We start from the raw sequence: 22,715 nt of genomic DNA, 5'->3' as shown, positions 1-22,715 counted from the left end.
GAAACAGAACTTTTGGGCTTAGGGTTCACCATCTTCAATCACAGTGACTATAGACACCTATATCCCTTCCTTGTACATACCACTAAAATACTTCTGTAGCAACTTACATACCTGTTCTTTATGTTGTTAAGATATCTAGTAAGGTGGGTTTCTGTGCAAATGTTCCAGAACTGTTCTACAAAGGTCACATTGTCTGACAATGAAGAATATCTCTACAGCAAAATTACTAGGTGCAGAAAAAACAGAGCCACTATGGACTGTTGAAATTACAGGGTAGTTATGTTTCAAACTGAAATCCTTGCTCCTCTTTGGAGTCGTTATGAAGGGAATATCAGGTCATCCAGGCTCTGCTAATAAACCCAGGTCTTGCTAATAGATGGTGGTGCATACCCTTGATCCTTGCATTCAGGCAGGAGCAGGCAGAAGTCTGTGATTTTTGTATAGCAAGTTGTAGGACAGTCCAGGCTACATAAAGAGACCTTCTCTCCAAAAAACAGAAGTGGGGTGGAGGGGTAAGCAAGTATAATGTCAGCACTCGGGAGGCAAAGCTAGAATTACCACAAGCCTAAGACCAGCCCAAGCTATTAATACTTTGTTGCAAAAAAAAAAAAAAAAATGAACATGATTGAATAGATTTACAACTATGCACTCCTTGTTATAATTATAAAATGGTGGGCAAAATTGAGATTCTCAGGCAGTGGTGGCCCATGCCTTTAATCCCAGCACATGGGAGGCAGAGGCAACAGATCTCTGAGTTGGAGGACAGCTAGGGCTACACAGAGAAACCCTGTCTTGAGGGGTTAGGGGGAGGGTACAGACAGACAGAAAAAAAGGTTGAGATCCAGTTTGGATTTGTATGGGTTTTCCTGGTAGTTTTTCTTTTGTTTTGTTTTTAATTGTGTGTCTATATGGGTTTGTACACATGTTTGGTGCCCAGAGGTACCAGAGGTATTGGATGCCCTGGAATATAGGCATTGTTGTGAGCTGCTCAATATGGCTGGGAAATAGACTGCTGGGCCCTCTTCAGGAGCCCTCTGCTGAGCTGTCGCTGTAGTCACAAGTGTCTTAGCACACAGCATATGACCCACTCTGATTCATGCTATTTGTGAGGAATATAATGTGTCTCAGGGTTTCACTTTTGTGTCCTGTTGATGACAAGAAATGATGTTAAGTTCATTGTATCCAAAGGCAAAGCTGTGTATGTTGTGATGGGTGATGCTCGTGCAGTTTCTGAGCCATTTATTTCTGGAACACTACAGCTAGTAATAGTTCGAGAGGAAATAGTTTGACTGTGAAATTTTGCTTTCATAGAACTTTTCAAGATATTTCTCTTACTTTCCATTAGTGGAAACATAATCATTACCACCTTTTGTATTTTAGCTTTTTCTATTATTTATTCTCTTGAGTTATAATCCACTCTTTCTAGAATTCGGACTGCTCCCCAACAGCCTTGGACAGCTTCCTGCTGTTCTCTAGCATCAGCTGTCCCAAACTGTTGTATACATTCCTGTCCTAGAACAGGCCCTTCTCCCTGAGGCCTGATTCTGATTACTGGGTATTGTATGTTATTTTGGGGGTTCTCATTGATCTCTTTATTTAGCTTTGACTCAGAGCAACAGGTACTTTAGATAACGAGAGATTTAGAAACATTTACTTAAAATTCTACCAGATTTATCATTACTGTAGGTCCAATCACTGGTTCTTTGATTTTCTAAAATCAATTCACTCTTAACTTTTAGTGGTTGGCTTTTTTCTCTTGATGATTATATTTCTCTTTCCATTTATTATTATATCTAACATTTTCCACAAAATTTAGCTTGTGTTCCCTATAGAAGCATCTTGAACTATTGTTACATTGAAATAAACTTAATTATGTGACTTTAAATAGACCTCCTTTAAAAAGAAAGTATAAATCTAAGGAATAAATAGAAAAGATGGATGTTAGAGCTATCACCTATGGTGGGGAGGAAGAACGGTCAGCCTGATTTTTTTTTTTTTTTTTAATTTACAAAATGGATAAAGTTGTTCCAGGAATATAATGCTGTCCATGTAAGTTGATTCCCAACCTTATAAAAATTAGTTAAATAACATAAACAATGAGCACTTGTGCTTTTTCTACCTCTAGTTTATAATAATTCTAAATCTCTAACAGTGAGGATGGACTGAGGCATACTTCAGAAGTTCTAATTTAATAATTCCAAGATGTGAGTGTAAAGTGATTATAGTGATTCAAGATGTCTAGATTGGATTTCTGTTGCTGTGATAAAGCATCATGACCAAAAGCAAGTTGGGGAGGAAAAGAATTTGTTTCAGACAACAGTTCCTCAATACAGTTTATCGGCAAACCAGGACAGCTCCTCCTGCCTCTGCCTCCCGAGTACTGAGATTAAAGGTGTGTGCCACCACCACCTGATGGCATCTCTTAAGAAAGCCAGTTTGTTGTTTTTAGTTCTGTGTCCCTCCCTATGTTTCCAAAAGATTGTCTCAAAGAAGATGCTCAAACTTTCATCTGCCGCACACTGTTACATAGAGAGATCTCGTCATGTTATGGACACTATATTCTGTTACTCTGTCTTTTCCCCCATTTTGTCACAGGGTTATACCAAGTCCATTGATATTTGGTCTGTGGGCTGCATCCTGGCAGAGATGCTATCCAACAGGCCTATCTTCCCAGGAAAGCATTACCTTGACCAACTGAATCACATCCTGGGTAAGCTCTTGAACATGATTTCAATTTACATTAGTCACATCAGACTGACTGACATGGTTGGTTGATTTCGTTTTCATGTTCTCTGCTTTAAAAATATTGAAGATCTTTTGTAAAAACTTGTAGTGCAAATTAAATACAGAATCTCTTTTGTCCCATAGATAATATGTGTAGTAATTTATCCTTATCTTGACAATTAACAGCTATATTTTTGTCTGATAGGTATTCTTGGATCTCCATCACAGGAAGATCTGAATTGTATAATAAATTTAAAAGCTAGAAACTATTTGCTTTCTCTTCCGCACAAAAATAAGGTGCCATGGAACAGGTTGTTCCCAAATGCTGACTCCAAAGGTAAGACTTACTTTACTGATGTCTTTTCTTAAACTTAGCTTTAAGTTTACTTATTTTATTGGCTAAATTATTAAGCTCCAACTTGAAAACTGAGCAAGTTACCTTGTAACTATTGGGTAATGCTTTATTTAAAGTGTGCTATACTGGAAAGATGGTTCATTGGGTAAGATTGTAGACCTCTCTTGCAAAGAACCTGATAGATTGTTTTGCCCAGTTTGAGCTGTGTGAAAAGTCTGAGGAAAGCTGGGAAACTGTCTAATAACAAACAACAAAAAACCAGGAGGTGGCAGCACTTGGGAAAGTTAAGACGTTCAGACAGAGCCAGAGTGCTTCCGCAGCCAGGTTTCCTGGGTTTATTTCGTCTACAGCCGAGACACTACCTTCAAACACTACTTACCATCTCTCTAGGCCTCAGTTCTCTCATTTATAAAACGGTCAAGATTCTAAGATCCCATGACTAAAACTCTCATTTCTATATTTTGAAGTTCTCTCCGTATTAGAAGCTATTAAATAATGCACCTGGTGCTCTCTTATGGGATTGCTTACAAGCATCTTCATCTAGCCTCCTAATGGACATGAAAGCACACACGAGTTGTATTTACTGTTTTTAACTGCTGAACAGGCCACTTCAAAATGTAGGACTTGGACTAACAACCAAGTATTTGTTCATAAGTCTATCTGGCTGGTTCTGCTAGGCAGCAAGGTTTCTGGCTGCCCCCGGTGGAGTGGTCGAAGGTGGCCTCACTGTAGCTCACTGTTGGTACTCTTTCTTACACTTCTTTCTCATCTGCGATAGACTAGACTAGACTTGGGTGCCAGGAACATTACAGAAGAAGGCATCAGACGCTGCAAGACTTTGTTAGAGACTGGGTCCAACCACAATCTGTCACACTCAACGGACTAAAAGTATTCTATCAGCTGCTACAAGAAACAGAAAACAGAAATACAGTCTTCTCATTAATAGGAACGACTGCAAAGATTTGTGGTATATTTATTCTCAGAATTTGTTTATTTAACAAAAAGATCTGATAGTTTGTTCTAGTACCATCCTTGCTGCTACAACCCTGAACATAAAATCAACAACAAGAACCTGCTTTCAGGGAACTAGTAGCCCTGGTTTATATGAAAATGACCTAAAGTAAGTGGGTGGCATCAGGGAACTAGAGATTTCTCTTTTCTAGCTGAAATAGTGGAGATTTTAAGTATAAATAATGATAATTATAGATAAAGGAATTGTTAAATATAAGAAAAGGTACTTATCTTTACAGATAATAAATCCCAAACAGTTTGTAATTACTATCCTTTTTCCACCTCTTCCCCGTTTTAAAGAAACCCATTTTATTAGAATAGCAGGCATCCAAACTTTAACCTATTGTTTGGCTAACTAAGGCTGTGGGAAACAGACCATAACATACATGGGTTGAGTGTCTTTGGAGGAAAGTTGGGCAGTTTTGTCTTGGATCTTTGTTCCAACAATTCTGGGTTCTTACTTTTGAGTCTGCCAACCTTGGGGCTGGGTGTAGTGTTTAATTTATTTAGCTTTAATTAAAAATGAAATTGTACTTGTCATGGTACCAGATGCCATTGATCCCAGCACTCAGAATCAGAGGCAGGTGGCTGGCTTTCTGAGTCTGACTTAGCCTGGTTTACAGCCAGGCTACATTGAGAAACCCTGTCTGGGATAGAGGGGGTTAAATTTAGTATTTTTTACATATTTGTTCAAAGTTTTTTAATGCCATTTTTTTTCTTTTTTTTTTTTTTGAGACAGGGTTTCTCTGTATAGTCCTGGCTGTCTTTGGAACTCACTCTGTAGACCAGGCTGGCCTTGAACTCAGAAATCCACCTGCCTCTCCCTCTCAAGTGCTGGGACTAAAGGTGTACGCCACCACTGCCCAGCTTTTTGTTTGTTTGTTTTTTGCTTTTTTTTTTTTTTTTTTTTAATGCTGAATTTTTAGCCAGTAATACCGGCAGTTATTTTTTGTTTTTGTTTTTTGCTTTTTTTTCCAAAACAGTCTTAGCTTAGAATTTTCTCCAAGATGACTTCAGTGAGGAAGAAGGAGAGATGGTTGCAGCAGATGGCAGTTGAATCTTTATTTGGAATAAATTTAGTGTAAATTATTCCTCATACATGAAAATGAATTCCAAAAAAATCAGTGATTAAATACATTTTTTAGTGATACTTACTGTTAGGCTAGAGAGATGACTCTGCAGTTTCAAGTACTTCTTGCTCTTTGAGAGGTCCTGAGTTCAGTTCCCAGCAACCACACAGTGGCTCAAAACCACCTATAGTATATGATCTCCTTTTCTGGCATGCAGGGGTACACTCATAAACATAAAAATTTTTTTTTTACAAAGTTCATGATGTAAGCTACAAATATTTCATCAATAAAGCAGTTAATTATTTAACAAAGAAAAACATAATGAGAATGGAGAATGATCCATATATGCAGCAGTAAAGTGCCTCGAGAGAGAGGCTGAGAAGTGCGGCTTGGTTCTCTAGTTAGGGAGTGTTGATGACTATATAAGAGTACTTGAAGGGCTGGAGAGATGGCTCAGCCCACTTAGCACTCCACAGAGCACCTCGGTTCCGTCCCTGGGAGCCTGGTGGTGTCTCCTATGACCTCAGCAAGTACACAAACATACATGGAAGCAAGCATACATATTAAAATTATTTTTTTCCCTTTAAAAAATAATTGAGGTCTGGTGTGATCTCTCAGTAAAGTACTTGGTTAAAGTAAAGGACCTCAATTCTGATTTCTCCAACCATGTAAACCAGTCACAGCGCAGGAAAGCTGTAGCTCCCACTTCCTGTGATTGAACTTTGGAGGTGGAGACAGGAGAATTCCTCAGAAATTGGTTGGTCAGCTAACCTGATGTATATAGAGATGAACAAAAGACCCTGTCTTTTAAACAGGTCTAAGAGAGAAAACTGACACCCAAGGTTGTACACCAGTGCTAGTGTCAACTGTAGTACACAGATGTGTATACCCTCACTCACACCACACTGGGGGGCTGGGACTGAAACAGCAAGTGGGAGGGAACGTTTTGACATGGAAAGTGGAGGCAGAAATGACTGGACGAGGCACTTTTCATGGTGTTAAAGCACAGGTGATTATGACCACCATCACTAAGATAACAGTCTGACTGGTTGGTGGCAGTGCACTTGAGGTAGAGGCGGGTGGAGCTCTGATTTTGAGGATAGCCAGGGCTGTGCAGAGAAACTCTTTAAGTTTGTGTGGCCCCAGCCCCAGCCCCAGCCCCAGCCCTGGGGCTCCTGCCATTGCCATAAGGCCACACTTGGAAATGTTGCCAGGAGTAGGCAAGGGTGCTTTTGACAAAATAGCAAGACTTATCCCAGGCTTAGTACAAGTATTTTTGACATTCTGTGTAACAAAATGAGACATCTAAAGTGTTCTTGAAGAAAAGTACCGGCATTTACTGGAGCTGTGATCTGAAGTAGCTGCCTTTCAAAATAGATCCGTAGTGGTGGTTTTGAGGCAGTCTTGTTGTCTTTGAACTTGATTCTTCTGTATCAGCTTTCCAAGCAGCCTATCTTCAGTAAAATTTAAGGTTATTGAAGGGGTTCTGAGATCTGAAAGTGTGAAGAGCACTATTACTTTCGCAGTTTATAGAATTAGATTTGTTTTCTTTGGCCCTGTTCATAAACTCAAGTTGAAGCTGCAGCACTGATCTAAAATGAGAATTTAACTGGACAGGTGAGGGGGACTGAAGAAGTATGGCAACCAGTTGGTATGCCCAGGATCTGGCTAGGGCAAGGGTAGATGGGGCAAAAGACTGGGAATTGGCCAGCTATGTATATATAACCTTTTAAAGTACTAGAAGATTTGGGATTTTGAAAAGGTATCCACAGTCCTAGTCAGATATAAATTCAGCTTCCTTGGGATATCCAGTCTTTTACGGGAAATAAACTGGGAAAGCATACACACAAATGGCCACAATTCAGCTGAGCAGTAGCCACAGATCTCTGGTGTAGGGAGTAGGCCTTTGTGCTTGTGGTATCAGCACTTGCCAGCTGATTTCCTATTTCTCTCCTTTTGTCCTTTGGTAGCTGTGAATAATGGAGAAACAGTGTGTATGGTAAAGGGACCTGAGTTAGGTATTTTTAAAGTAGGGAAGGTATTATATTTTGAAATGTTCACTTGGTTGTATAAGGACCTATTAGACTTTAACTGGAAGAAACCAATAGATGTATCTTAGAAATGCTTTAGCTGTAAATTGTCTGTCTTGAAGAGCCTTTCTGAAAGCCAACAAGTTTGAACTGACTAGAAATATCCCACAGGCTTATAATTAACACTGTTAGAAGAATTGGGTTATAGTCTCCCGAGTATTTTTGCAGCATAATTGATGTCTTACCTGGGCAGATGATTTAATTTTATTATGCTCTTGTTTTTTTGAGAAAGCTTGTCTATATAGACCAGACCAATTCAAACTCACAATACTCCTTACTGCCTCAGCCTCCAGATGCTGGGTTTGTAGCCAAGTGCCATCACATCCAACCCAAATGACTTTAAAGATTTCTCAAGGAAATCCTTGGGAAAGAATTGTAGGCACTTAGAGGTGAGGAGCCAGGAGTAAGGTAGGTCTCACCCCACTCCAGACAACAGGATAGCTCATTGTTGTTGTTGATTGGTTTTTGGTTTTTCAAGATGGGGCTCCTTTATGTAGCCCTTGCTGTCCTGGAATTTGCTCTGTAAACTCAGAGATCTGTCTGACTCTGCCTCCCAAGTGCTGGGATCAAAGGCATGTGCCACCACTGCCCAGCGTACACTGCCAGTGTAGTGAGTATTCAGTGTAACTAGCTTTGATTGAGAGTGCCTGAGTTCTTGACTATGTGTACTGTCCTTTGGGGCATGTACCAATTTGTAGATGGGTGCGGTTGATGTTGGCTATCTGCAGATAACTAACAATCACTGTAAGAAGAAGCTCTTTAGCCCGGGCGGAGGTGGCGCACGCCTGTAATCCCAGCACTCTGGGAGGCAGAGGCAGGTGGATTTCTGAGTTCAAGGTCAGCCTGGTCTACAGAGTGAGTTTCAGGACAGCCAGGGCTATACAGAGAAACCCTGTCTCGAAAAAAACAAAAAAGAAGAGGCTCTTTATTAAATAGATTGTCCGTGTTTGGAGTTTGGCCTTGTTTTAGTGTCATATTGCCTAAAAAGCTGCATTCTTTACTGGCTATAAGTTCCAGACTTGGGATAAGTTTTTAGACTTAAGCCTTGAATTTTTCAGTACTGCTTGAGATTCTGAAAGTGAGACAGGGTGTCTTGTCTGTTCCGTGCATTGAGGCTTCTGTTAGGATTTAATTTGAAGAAAAGATCTTGTATTAGTTAATTTTATGTTGTTATAATCTATCATGTCCAAAAGCAGTACCTAGATCAGCCAGGATCTAAAAAAATAAATTAAGTTTTCTATAAATATGGAAGTCGTGTGTGTGTGTGTGTGTGTGTGTGTGTGTGTGTGTGTGTGTGTGTGTGTGTACAGACAAAATGATCATTTAAAATGGTGGTTTCCTTTTTGGTTGGTATGTCCCCATGTTTCTTTTCTTCCTTCCTAAGCCACTTCTCATTCATACACACACACACACACACACACACACACACACACACACACACGGTCCTACACAGAGTCCATCTAAGCAGGGAATTTTAGCAGTAGGCAGTACCTCAGAAACAGGAAAATGAAGACTCACATCTCAGACTATGAGCAGGGAACAGAGAGACTGAACTTGAAATGGTAAAAAGTCTTTAAGCACTCAAGAGCCTGCCTCTGGTGACATAGTTTGTCAGTACTCCAGAATGGATAATTCAGGGCTCTCAAGGCTCCTAGATGAAGAGCTACATTGTAAGGCAGTTGACAGCTGCCAAGAGAGAGCCAGTTTTCTTCAGAGGTGCAGTCCCTGGTAAGTTGGTCATGCTACAGTGGATAGTCCACACATGCATGTCATTAGAGGAGAAAAGAGGCGTTTGGAGGAGATTGGTCAAAATATATTTTTGAGGATGCAAAACAACTTTGGAGTGAACCTAAGACAAACACTTTGTTCCAAGGGTGTGCGTGCATGGACCAGGCATATGCATGCATATCTGTATGGAATGTGTCATCAGATGTCTTCAGTGGCTTTTTTTTCTACTTTCTTTGGCTATGTGCGTATGGCATATGAATATATGTGTACATGGCCGTGTGGGTGCCCTTATATTATATGCTTCTAGAGGCCAAAGATCCATGTTGGTTATCTTCCTGAATCACTCTCTGTCTCCTTGGACCTGCAGCTTACCAATACAGCTAATATGAGAGACTAGCCAGTCTTTGGGATGTCTGTTTCTGCCTCCTTGAACTCATAATCTCCTGTTGAGCCTGTTTTTTTCAGTATAGATAATGGTTCTCCAAACTCAGGTCTATGGGCGTACAACAAGCACTTTACTGAGCCATACCCCCAGCTCTGTATGTTTGATACCTACAAAGCTGAGTGATATAGGAAATGTCACAGTTTAGTAGGTAAAGCTGGGTTTGGGCCCCAGTCTGCACTTTTTCTTGGCTGTTCGTTCCCCTTTTCTGAGCATTGGCATCTGTGATTGCTATGTTGGCGGTGCTTTTGTCCACACATTTCCAAAAGATTTGCAAGTAAGGCTGAGAAGGTGTGTGTGTGTGTTTGTGTTGTTTTTGGTTTGGTGTTTTAAGATTTATTTTTATGGGGGCTGGAGAGATGGCTCAGCGGTTAAGAGCACTGACTACTCTTCTGAAGGTTCTGAGTTCAAATCCCAGCAACCACATGGTGGCTCACAACCATCCGTAATGAGATCTGACTCCCTCTTCTGGTGTGTCTGAAGACAGCTACAGTGTACTTAGATATAATAATAAATCTTTTTTTTTAAAAAAAAAAAAGATTTATTTTTATGTGCATTTGGTGTCTTGCCTGCGTGTATATCTGTGTGAGGATGCCAGATCCCCTAGAAGTGGACTTACAAGCTATCATGAGCTGCCATGTGGGTGCTGGGAATTGAACCTGGGTCCTCTAGATGACCACTCAGTTCTTTTAACCACTGAGCCATCTCTCCAGCCTCATCCATATATAGTTTTTAAAGAGAGACATATAGTGGTGCCCTACTGTCTTGAGGGCCAGCTCAATAGAAAATAGGAAACATTTGCTAACAAATCCTGCTTCTTACAACTGCAAAATCCTTTGTCTTTGTAGCTCTGGATTTACTGGATAAAATGTTGACATTTAACCCTCACAAGAGGATTGAAGTTGAACAGGCTCTGGCCCACCCATACCTGGAGCAGTATTATGACCCAAGTGATGAGGTAAGAGCGTGTGTTCCTGTGTTGTTTCAGGAATGTTCTGTAGTCAGCAGAAGTCCTAGGCATGTCCTTGTCAAGATTTTCCTAAGGAACAGTATAGCATGCCCTCCTCCTCCCCCTTGTCCTCCTTATCGTCAGATTGAGGGTGAGCACTGTCAAACTCAGCTTGGAATTCCTACTATAGGCCCTTGGTATTTGCCTCAGAAGAGTTACTCTAGGTTAGGTGCAGCAGTGCATGTACAAGGGAAGATAACTGCACCACCGCGAGTCAGCGAAAGGGAGAGCCAGGGCCTTAAAATACTATGGCCAGGGCAACTTAAAAACAAAAGTGTTTAACTTCAGAGGATTAGAGTCCATGAGCTCATGGTAGGGGCATGGAAGCAGATAGGCAGAGCCTGGCACTAAAGTAGCTGAGAGCTCAACATGACGATGTCTCCTGCAGCCTCAAAGGCCTCCCTGGGTCACAGCTCCTCCAACAAGGCCACACTTTCTAATATTCCCAAACAATTCACCAATTGGGAACCAAGTATTAAAGTATGAGTCAGTAGAACTCAATTTTTTTTTATACTGCCACAGCTAGAAATTGCAGTGGTCTATGGCAGAAAAAGCCACGTGAACTCTGTACTGCCTTGAGGAAGTGAGAGTGAGGAAGTAGGCAGCCAGTGGCTCATTGTGACTTCATGTGAGCCATTCCCTGGAGACAGGGCAGGCAGAAGAGCTGGTAGTAAGACTTGATGAGGTAGGTATTACATCAGAAGTCGGTGTGATGGCTGCTCAGACTGGTTTGCACATAACCTCACACCGTGTTTTCTCCAGAGAAGCCCAGTGCATCTCTGGTCCTCTGCAGACTCTGTATTAAGCTTTATTCCATCAAGGATAACAAAGGAAAATGCAAAGTGAATTAAAATATTGGGTTTCTCTTTTGGGGACTTCTGCGAATAGAAAATGAAACCTGTTCTTAGAAGAAGCAAGTAGAGTGTATTCAGATTTAGATGCAAAAGCTAAGAGCTGATAAAATGAAAGAATGTAGAAATCAAGAGGAAGTTTGTTTTTTTTTAAACTGATATTCCTTCCACATCCAAGACTACCCCTCAAGCACTTAAGAGAGCTTGCAAAATACTTATTACAATGTAGTTGATGAAATAAAAATTTCATGGGAAATAGAAAGTTCATGGGTGGGAACTCAAAGACTTCTCAGAGTACACTGGGTATTTATTTTGTGAGGTTCTGCTGTTATGCTCAGGAAACTGAGGCAGTATATGCTATGCATAGTGTACTTTACAGTCCTGTACACTCGATGTCCTTGAAGGACAGTTGTTCTCTTGCAGATAGGAATTCTTTTCACAAGACCAAATATAGTGCAGTGTTTGAGTCTCTGTATGAGGATTAAGTACTACATGAGATCTGGAGGTCTAGGCATATACTGATTGACAACTGGAATCATTGTACACCTTAGGCCTGTAACATTTGAGTTGTAGGGGCTGGCAAGATGGCTCAGTGGGTAAACGCACTTATGAAACCTGAGAACTGGCTCACTTCCCAGACCGTGAGGTGGGATGAGAGTGGCTTCCGCAGCTGCCCTCTGTTCTCCCTGTTTCAGTACTTTGGCATAGATGCTCCCACATACATATACACAGAGGTATTAGTTAGAAAACATGCTTTTTTTAAGAAGTCAAAATAGGCCTGGAGAGATAGTTCAGCAGTTAAGAGAACTGACTGCTTTTAACTTCCAGAGGGCCTGGGTTCAATTCCCAGCAACCACATGATGGCTCACAACCATCTGTAATAGACATCAATGCTGCCTTCTGGTGTGTCTGAAGACAGTGACAGTGTACTCACCATACATGAAATAAATCTTTAAATAAATAGGTCATTAGGTCAGAATAAGTCTAGCTGAGTCAGTAAACCCTAGGTTCAATGTGTGTCTCAGGCCAGGTGGTGGTGGCGCACACCTGTATAGTCCCAGCACTCTGGGAGGCAGAGGCAGGCAGATTTCTTAGTTCCGGGCCATCCTGATCAACAGAGTGAGTTCCAGGACAGCCAGGGCTATACAGAGAGACCCTGTCTCCAAAAAAACAAATCTAAGAAACCAAAAAAAAAAAAGGTCTAAAAACTGGTGCTAGGGTAAGGTTCAGTCAGCCTTGTGCTTGGCTTTGTGCATGCGGTTGTGGCTCAGTCCCTAGAAATGCATAAGGCAGCATGGTGATCATGCATGCTGTGACCCTAGTGCTCTGGAACTACAAAGATACATGGGGGTGGGATACGGGAGTCTCTGACTCAGACAGACAGCACCTGTAATCAGAGTAATCAGGAGGTTGAAGCAGAAGAATTGTAGATGTCAAAACCAAACTGCACTATACACAAAATAAAGCTATTTCAGAAATACTTTAGGTTGAAGAAAAATTTCCTTCCATATTTTATATTTTCTAAATATATATTATTCCTTGCAGCTTCATTTTTTTAACATATCTTTTTTTTTTTAGATTTATTTATTTATTATATGTAAGTACACTATAGTTGTCTTCAGACACCCCAGAAGGGGGCATCCGATCTCATTACAGATGGTTTGAGCCACCATGTGGTTGCTGGGATTTGAACTCACTCAGGACCCAGAAGGGCAGTCGGTGCTCTTACCCACTAAGCCATCTCTCCAGCTATTCATTTTTAATAGCTCTATGATGTTTCCTCCAATAACTATATCAGCATAATATTTCTTCACTGTTAATGTATATAATTCAAATGTACTTATCTTAGTTTAACATTTTTTGTTTTGTGGTAGTAGACATTGAATCCAGGTCTCAGATATGCCAACTAATTATTCTACACTGAGGTTACCTTTCCAACTTTTGGACAACAGTCTCACTAAGTTACCTAGGCTGACATCACATTTAACAGTCCTTGGCCTCAGCCTTCCTAGTAGCGAGGGATTATAAGTAGCCACCAGGCCTCGCTAGTTTTGTGTTTTGATTATATGAACTACTTCCTACTTCTGTTATTGAGATATTTGGTACCTTTAAAACATATAAGTTCAGTGGAATACTCTAGTGAATTATGTACACTTGGTTTTTGTTTCTGTGTTGTACTTGAGATATTGCCCAGAGCCCATATAGAGCACACATGCCTAGTAAACTGTGTCCCAAACCCTGGGGCCTTCAGGGTTTGTAAAACATTGGTCTTATTGTGTGAATTTCAAATTATAAGCCAGAGTTGTGTTATAAATGAATAAATTACCCCCTTGACCATGACAACTGGTGACTGGTAAACTCTCCTTTTGTCTTGAAGCCCATTGCTGAAGCGCCATTCAAGTTTGACATGGAGTTGGACGACTTACCTAAGGAGAAGCTCAAAGAACTCATTTTTGAAGAGACTGCTAGATTCCAGCCAGGATACAGATCTTAAATTGATCAGGTATTTAGAACTTTAACTATACAGTTAACCCCTTAGCAAGGGAGAGATGGTTTATGTTCAAACATATCTAGGAGGAAAAAAGAATGAAGTTTGTCCCCCTCAGTTGACAGAGCATCCATTCTAATTGCTTCATGGTTGAAATGAGGACATTAGACTTCAGTTTTTACAGATTAGGCCATGGATAAGTGGCAGTGCTTAGACACTGTGACATTTTTGTGCATTGTGGGAGTGGGGTTCTATGTAAGGAAATAACTCATGGGAAGGATTAGCTTTGAGGCATTTATTCCCAAAAACTTTTATTTTACTTAATATGACATTTTAAATGTTGATAAATTCTGTTGTGTAACTTTTGTGGCCTTGGGACTGTGTGGTTGGTTTTTTTTTTTTTTTGGTTGGTTGGTTGTGGTATTAGGGATTTAATCCAAGGCCCCTTGCATGCTAAGCAACTGCTGTACCACTGAACTGTACTCCTAAGATTTAAGAAGAGGGAATTAATGGAAGAAGGGAAAGGGAGTAAGAAGATAACGGGTGAACATGCTCAGAATACATTTTATATGTACGAAAATGTCAGTGAAACCCAGTGTTATGTATAATGAATAAATACTAGTAAAAACATTTAAAAATAAAGATGTGAAAGGGTAGAAATTTATTCACTAAACATTGTGACTGAGGCACAGAAGCCATTCAGGACAAACACTGATGGGAGAAGTAAGACAGGGAGTACAGCAGGGGAAATCATGGAGTCTGTGCAGAAGACAGCCAGGAAAGGAGAGAGAGGAGGCACGGGGGGGGGGGGGGGGGGGGGGGACAGTACCAGAAAGAACTAGATCTTCACGTCATGGTTTCATCTTTAAAAGATTCCATTGGCCTGTCTCGAAAACAAACAAAAGGATTTTAAAGATTCAGTTGGGAGTAGAATGGGGTGGGCAGTACAGAAGAAATCTTGTGCTTGCTAAAAGCATTAGATGCTGGTTCCACTGCTTTCCAAGGAGAGGAGGAGCTACCTGGTAAACAGCCGTGTGTTCAGAGTGGCAGTCTAGTCTCTAACGTCCTATGATTCTTCTGCACTGTTTTCCATAATCATCTAAATTAAAACTTATTTATTAAAATAATTATTTTAATTTTTTAAATTTTAATTAAATTTTTATTTAATTAAATACATTTTTTAATTTTAAATTTAAACTTTTTTAATTTAATTATTTTAAAATTATTTTTAAAAAATTAAAACAATTTTGAAAAGGTTACTTACTCTTTCAGGAATTGTGTTCCTTCCTACTCACTCCCACCACCCTTTAGTGGGAGCTACACAGCCCTCCTGAAAATTAATAGGATGTATTGGCGACTTTGTCCATCCTGCAGTTCCTGTCCTTTCTTTGCCAACTATTCTTGGGTAGATTCACAGTACATCAGCACCTCTGACCTACTCTTGAATAAAGCACAACCACAGATTAGATTAAGTAATCCACAGTATTAGAGTCCTCCGTGTGTGTCACCTGATGAAATAGTACAAGTGCTTGTCCTGGAGATCCTCCGGACTGACCTTATCCCACAACTCTCGCTGTCTCAGAAGGGCATGGAGTCCACACTGACCCCTCAGGGTTTATATGTACGTGGCTGGGCTTCATGAACGTAAAGAAGAGAGGATAGAACTTGTGTTAGAAGGTAAATAAGCACTGAGGCGAAGCATCCCGGGTAGAGCTGCAGTGGGTTAGAGAAGGAGTTTACAGAGGTGGCACGGAAGGAAGGGGCTATGCATAGCCTTTGACAGACAGGCATGTCCGAGGACTGCAGCCAAGCAGCCCAGGTGGTCCTAAGGTTGTGCTGACAGGAAGCCAGTAATCTGATGCGACATAGTTATTCCACATCTGCTTAAAGCTTAGCTTTTTCATCAGTGTTCTTTTAATGATAATCATCAACTATTCTGAAGAACTGAAAGAATTTTAAAGTGTATTGTCATCCCACCACTAGATGCCCTTAACATTTGATTGCACTCATTTTCTCCAGACAACCCATCTTTTCCTCCGTGGACCTATTGACCCATTTCATTTATTCCATACTCTTCAGGGGCACATTTCCATCTACACTAGCTTATGTTCATTCATTTAAAATGAAAATGCAGGGAGGGCTGCAGGGATTGCGCAGCATCCCTTCCAGGGGAGTTTGATTCTTGGCCCCAGGAGTGCGCCCCACCTGCACTCCCAGGCCCAACAGTCACTGCACACACAGTGCAGAACACCCATGTACATAAATAAATTAATCCAGAGGGCGGCATCACTGAAACATTTACTAACAGGTCTTGTTGGGGTTCGTTTTGCTGTTAATAACAGGCCCTCTGAGTAGAGCCCATACAATTGTGGCTTACACAGCCCAAGACTGAAGAATCTAAAGTTTTGCTTAGAATTGTACTTCTTACCCAAAGTGACCGACAGCTTCTGGATTTAGATCTAAGATATTATGTGCTCATACTGCCTCGTCTTTGCCATAAATCTGGAAATGTGTCCACAGCATCAGGGAGTGTTGTTTGTTCCTGAGCTTAGCTTTTGGGGCTCAGACAAGCCCCAAACCAAGGAGAGGGAGTGCTGGGAGACACTAGGACATTAGGAGGAGGAGGACTTCACCTGGAAAGTATACCTCCAAGAGCACTGCTAGCCAGGGCCAGCTGTCAGTACGGCAGCCTAAGTGAGCAGTCATAAGAGGTCAGGGTGCTTCGTTCTACTTTGCCTACGGAGTTTTCCAATGGTTGTGTAAAGGGTATTATGTGGTTAGTACCTCATCTTCATCCAGACCCATTCCTGAGTGCTCCGCTGTGAATATAGAAATAGGTCTATTTCTATATAGAATAGGTCTTCTTCATCTTCCTGTTTATGAGTTTTGTCAAGCAGATGAATTAGTAAGAAATTAGCCTCAGCTCCCTTTGCTTTCCTGAAAGATAGAAGCATTTTAGGGCCTCATTAACCTACCAGCCTATAGCCTTGTACATAGTGGACCTATGGTACTCATCCTTCCCTCCTTGACTTTGACTTGTTTGATTGGTTCTTGGTTTATCAAGACAGTGTTTCTCTGTGTAGTTCTGGGATTTGCTCTGTAGCAGGCTGGCCTTAAACTAACAAGATCAACCTGCCTCCCAAGTGCTGACATTAAAGGCATGGGCCACCAAACACCCAGCCTCCAGTTTTGACTCTTGAGTGGCAGGTAAAAGCCATATGCCTGAAAGTGCTTTGTTTCCTATCGGTGCAACAGCACTAGATCTTTGTGCAAACAGCATATCAAATCAATAAAATTTCTAGAGAAATCTTTTTGGCATTTGAAGCACTTGGTCACTGTACCAATGTCTTAGTCAGGGTTTCTAGTCCAGCACAAACACCAAGGCCAAGAAACAAGTTGGGGAGGAAAGGGTTTATTCAGTTTACACTTCCACATTGCTGTTCATCACCAAAGGAAGTCAGGACTGGAACTCAGGCAGGTAAGGAAGCAGGAGCGGATGCAGAGGCCATGGAGGGATGTTCCTTACTGGCTCACTTCCCTGGCTTTCTCAGCCTGCTCTCTTATAGAACCCAAGAACACCAGCCCAGGGATGGCACCACCCACAAGGGGCCCTCCCCTCTTGATCACTAATTGAGAAAATGCCCCACAGCTGGATCTCATGGAGACACTTCCCCAACTGAAGCTCCTTTCTGTGATAACTCCAGCCTGTGTCAGGTTGACACACAAAGTCAGCCAGTACCATCAACTTGACTAGATTTCTTTATCAAAACCACGGGTCACAACAGGATTTATGTAGCAATGCTTCTATTTCTCAAAGATAGTACAAAATGCATAAGTTCTCGTGAAGTTTACCTGTTACTGTGCAGTGAGTGCTTTGTGTTGGCCTGAATATGCTGAGAGTAAATTTGGTTTGGAGTAAAATCTCTCCCAAGTAAAAACATAACTCATAAGATTGAGGAGAGATGTGACTTGTATTTTCCTCTGGTGACACTGCAGTTGACTGCAGCTAAGGCAGGTGGCTGTTCTGCTGCACACAATGGCAGCTGACTAGACAGTAGATAAGGTCCTTGACCTGGGTGTTCCATTCCCACCATCCACCACTGGGAACCAGCTACAGCCTCTCACCTTTCAGAATCCCAGTCTGCTATCCTCACTGCCCACCAGGACTTTGTTTGTTCTCAGTAAGAGAAAACATGTTAGCAGCACATCCCATTGTGAGCACAGGTGACTGTCCTGTCCAGTCAGCCTAGAAAGGGAGTCTTCCTAAGAATAGAAAGAGGATGCAGTACTTTGAAGAGACTTTGTAAATTCTGGTTTTTGACTGTGGGAGTAGTGGGTATCTCAGGAAGCCAGCAAGGCTTTGGGTGTCAGTAAATCTGTCCATGTGTCTTCCTGCAGTCTTAGATGGGGTCTTAGGGGTTGTATTGCTGTGAAGAGACGCCATAGGCACAGAGACCTATAAAGAAAGAAAACAGTAAGTGGTGTTAGCTTATCGTTCAGAGGTTTAATCCATTATCATGGAGGGAAGCCTGGTGGCGCACAGGAAGACATAGTTCTGGAGAGGTAGCTAATAATTCTATATCCAGATGGGCAGGCAGCACAAAGGGACAGCCTCTGGGCCTGGCTTCTGCTTCTGAAACCTCAAAGCCCATCCCCAGTGACACACTTCCTCCAACAAGGTCACACCTACTACTCCAACAACTCCATACCTCACAATTGTGCCTGTCCCTGTAAATGTGTAGGGACCATTTTCATTCAGACCACCACACAGTACCAACTCTGCTCTTAAGAATTGTCTGAAAGAGATGACTGTAGAATGAGGGCAGAGCCCTAGCCTTCAGGACCTGAATTTTGTGAGTGTGTGTGTTTGAGAGAGAGAGAGAGAGAGAGAGAGAGAGAGAGAGAGAGAGAGAGAGAGAGAGAGAGAGAGAGAGAGAGAGAGAAAGAGAACAGTGATCTTTACTTTGCTGTTTTGTGCTGTTGTTGCCTTTATTGTTCTGACGTGGCTCAATCCTTACTCCTGAGTTTATCTTTGTTTTACAGGACAAGGGCTCAGAGGACTGGACGAGTTCAGATGTCGGTGTCCCCCCAGTTCCTGACCCTGGTCCTGTCTCCAGCCCGTCTCAGCTCACCTACTCCTGACTCCTTTGAGCCGTTCAGAAGGGCGGTTTCTGGTAGTAGTGGCTTTTATACGTTCACGGAATTCCTTCAGTCCAGAGAGCTCTCCTGGCACCAGGCCCTGCAGCAGTGTGCACTTTCAGTGCACTTAACTGCCGACTGTTGTTTAGTCACTAACTGCTTTCTGGTTTGAAAGATGCAGTGGTTCCTCCCTGTCCTGAATCCTTTCTACCTGTCATCTGCTGAACCATCAGCCTCATGAGAGCGAGAGTCTTCCCAGACCTGTTTCAGTTACTGGCACCTCACTTTACAGTAGGGAGGCTGTGACAGAAGGCACCTTAAGTCAATGACAGCTCCAAATTTGTACTTCATCTGTTGGCTAGTAACTGTCTACCTAGACAGAATAGGAGCTTGTGGATGCCCCTGGATGGAATTATAGGCTACAGGGCAGGTGCTTCTGTGCCTGGAGTCCTTTGGGGGCATTTTTCTATGCATCATGTTAGTCCAAATTTAAAGTATGTACTATTTGCCCAGCTCTTTCAAACTTTGATCATTGTTTAAATGAAATAGAAAGGAAGCATTGCACCAGCAATGTTATTCTGCAGGTTTTATATAGTTACTGGTATTGTAATGGAGGTGTAACTCTCTTGCCAAAATGTTACATGCTTTCCTTAGCCAGAGATTGAAAGTAACAGCTGTGCTTGTCATTTGCTGCAAGACGGACATGCACTAAGCTGTGGAAGTTTCCAGAACAGTAGAGACCAAGCTGACCTAGATGTTCAGGGCGGAGCTCCATATAGCCTTGAACTGCTCCACACAGAAGGCAGTTTTCATAACCACATTCACTGCCTTGGGATTTAGCTAAAAGGAACACTGCATCTTTAAATGAGGAAGTGTACAGTTCTTCTCCTGCAGCATGTCAGCATCTCGAGCTCACTTTCAGCAGTGTGATTGATGACTTGTGTATGACGAAGCCCTCATGAGCGCTCCTCATGCAGCTCTGTCCTGTTGCCAAGTTAGAGATGTTCTGTACTGCTGAGTTCACGTCATAGCGGCTAGCGGTAACTGTTGGAGCTCGCTTTTCTTTCCTTCTTTCCTATATTTTGTTCCTGCACTGTGTGCTGTGGAGTTGATGGTGTTATCCCAGTGCGGTGCCTCCTGACCCCCTCACTGCTCTGATGAGAAATATGCCTTGTTCAATACTTACTGTGCTCTTGCATGACTGTTAAGGTCTCTGTGCAGAGACCAATGTCCAAGTGTCACATCCTTTGATTGAGCGAAATCTGTTGTGACCTCTGAGTTGTATTCCAACTGAGAATGCTACCCAGAAGATAATGTAGAAAAGATAATTCTATTGTTTACTTTTCATTTCTCAGCTGTCCTTTTGTTTTCTTGGTTTTTATTTTTTATTTTTTAATCTTTTTGACAGCAATGGAAAATGGGTTCTATAAAGACTGCCTGCTAGTATGAACAGCAATGCAATGCACTTGTAACTCATGGAAATAAATGTACATCTTTATCTTTACACCGATGATAAGATTCAGTGTTGATTTCCTCTGCATCGGTGTGTCCTAAGTAGACAGTCATAATCAATTTATGGCTTGTGCTTCAGACAGAAATGTTCATGGGCCTTACTCTACTTCTCCCCCACCCTACCCCCCATGCACTGCCCCACACATCATTTTACATAGATGGCTTAGAAAGTTCCTTTTCAGCTGTACATGCTTGCATGCACATTTAATCCCAGCATTCAGAAGTCAGAGGCTTCTCTGAGTTGGAAGCAAGCCTGGTTTGCATAGGGAGGCCCAAGCCAGTCGGGACTCCATGGACCCTGTCTCAAAGAAACAAAAGGAAAAGTCAGCAAATGAATCTGACCTGATCCTCTCTTAAAAGCAGGTCTCTTAAAAATAGTCAGATGGCGATGGTGACACCAAATCGGAGTCTGGCTCCCCCTGAAAAGGGTCTCCTTGCCTCTGTGTCCTAGAGCTCTGGGAAAGGCTGGTCAGCGCCCCTGGTACCCACCACCAGGTTCAGGGGAACAAACACCTCACCTGGCTAAAGGATGACTCATTCATCCCAGAAACCAGATCTGAGTTCTTGGCCTGCTTTTCACTTCCACACATGAAGCCCACCTGGCATTGAAGGAATATAGGTTCGGCTCTCATTGATAATAGTAGTAGTCAGTTTTCCTTTTTCTTTTTGTCTTTTTTTTTTTTTAAAGCACTGACAGTTCTACTTGTTTCTTTTTCATTATTTTTAATCCCATGAGATTAATTTGCAGTCATCTGAATAAGGACTGAGCTTTCTGCTCCTCCTGGCACTGTGGAGAGGGTTTGGTTTGAGACCACTCACTGCACCCTAATCACTCTATCATAAGTAGTGTGGCTTTCATCTAGCCGTTGGCTGACAGCTGACAGCTGCTGGTATAGGAACACTCACTATTATGGTTCTCACGTTTCTAAAGATGTTTGGATGAGCTCATCTCCATACTGGTATCATTGAGTGCCTCTGCTATTCATATACATACTATTCATATTCATATACACGTCTGGTGGGTGGGCTTTTTGTCCAAGTCTTAAAATGTGAGCAAAAACATGTAAACATTTAGCATGAAGAAGATAGCTATCCAACAATCCCAGAGTGCTTGATGATGCTGGCATTCAGAGTTGACACAGCCTGCTGTGTGGTGCATTGATACCGCCCCACCCTCATCCCTCTCTCATTTGAGTACAGGCAACACTGCGGGCTGCACGGCTGGGCGTGACTGTTAGTTTTGGGAAGCTGTGAATTAACAACAGCTATCTCTGAGGAATCACAAAGGTAGAATCTACACTGCATGCCACATAGTATTCAGACCACTTAGAGGAGACTTCGTCTGCTTAGGATAATACTTACGTTAATATTGATAGTTATGTTTGAACTTTTGGTGACTTCTATAATATGGTAACATTCATATATGCATCTGCTTTGGGTCCTTCATACTTACTACTTTTATATTTGTAAATCAGTGTTTTGGAGCAATTCCAAGTTTAAGGGAAATATTTTTGTAAATGTGGTTTTGAAAATCTGAGCAATTCTTTTGCTTCCAAGATTTTTTAAAGCATTTGTGCTTTAAAATTGTGCAAGTGTTTGGAATATGGTACCCTATAACTCTGATGAGAAACGTAAGAATGGAATAAATGCTGTCACTTGGCATGCTATGTCCAGCTTGGCATGTGGGTCAACAGTGGGACTCCCAGGTCCCTAGGATTACACCAGCTTACCTGAAGCTTGCTCCAGAAAGTCTGACATAGCGTTGTATCTGCTTTGTACTGTGGATGCCTTTTTGGTATTATATCCCAAACTGCATAGATTATTTAGGATAATGGTAAGTTTAAAAAATGAATGTTGAAGGAAGATTTTATTAAGAATTTAAATGTTTTTCATTATATTGTTAAACTTGAACATTTACCGTGGCTTATGTGATTGGGTTAATATGTATAAAAATTGTAAGAGGTTTATATTTCATCTTAATTCTTTTGATGTTGTAAACGTGCTTTTCAATTCATAATTTGAATGTTTATGGCAACTGACTTGTAAAAAGAATTACAAAAAAAAAAAAAAATCCTTAGAATCGTTACATTGTCTCACTGTGTTGCCAGGGTAACAGTGCTGTGTTGTTCAGTACAGTTTAGTCACTCCATATAGCACGCCTTCTGACTCTTGACTTTACTGGTAGCTTCTAATAATAGGATCACAAACTATTGCTCTGGGTGACTGGAGTCTCCGTCAGGTCAGGTCTTCCAGGCGATTCTTCAGACACTGGTTACAGGGAAGGGAAGGGAAGGTG

At 41.6% G+C, this 22,715-nt stretch overlaps 1 protein-coding gene across 1 annotated transcript in view; it reads left to right on the top strand.

Annotated features, from left to right (window-relative positions):
* Positions 1-21,106, top strand: part of Mapk1 (mitogen-activated protein kinase 1) — a 61,289-nt gene extending 40,183 nt beyond the window's left edge. The window contains exons 5-9 of the mRNA XM_052158279.1: positions 2,596-2,710; positions 2,930-3,061; positions 10,269-10,378; positions 13,658-13,783; positions 18,812-21,106. Coding sequence (XP_052014239.1) covers positions 2,596-2,710; positions 2,930-3,061; positions 10,269-10,378; positions 13,658-13,774 — 474 coding nt within the window. The 3' untranslated portion in view covers positions 13,775-13,783; positions 18,812-21,106. The remainder of the gene's footprint in view (positions 1-2,595; positions 2,711-2,929; positions 3,062-10,268; positions 10,379-13,657; positions 13,784-18,811) is intronic.
* The last annotated feature ends 1,609 nt before the right edge of the window (positions 21,107-22,715 follow it).

The sequence above is a fragment of the Apodemus sylvaticus genome, chromosome 15 (genome assembly GCF_947179515.1).
Source record: "Apodemus sylvaticus chromosome 15, mApoSyl1.1, whole genome shotgun sequence".
NCBI classification, from domain to species: domain Eukaryota; kingdom Metazoa; phylum Chordata; class Mammalia; order Rodentia; family Muridae; genus Apodemus; species Apodemus sylvaticus.
The sequence above is the reverse complement of the archived record's forward strand: the minus strand, read 5'-3'. Positions and strand labels throughout refer to the sequence as shown.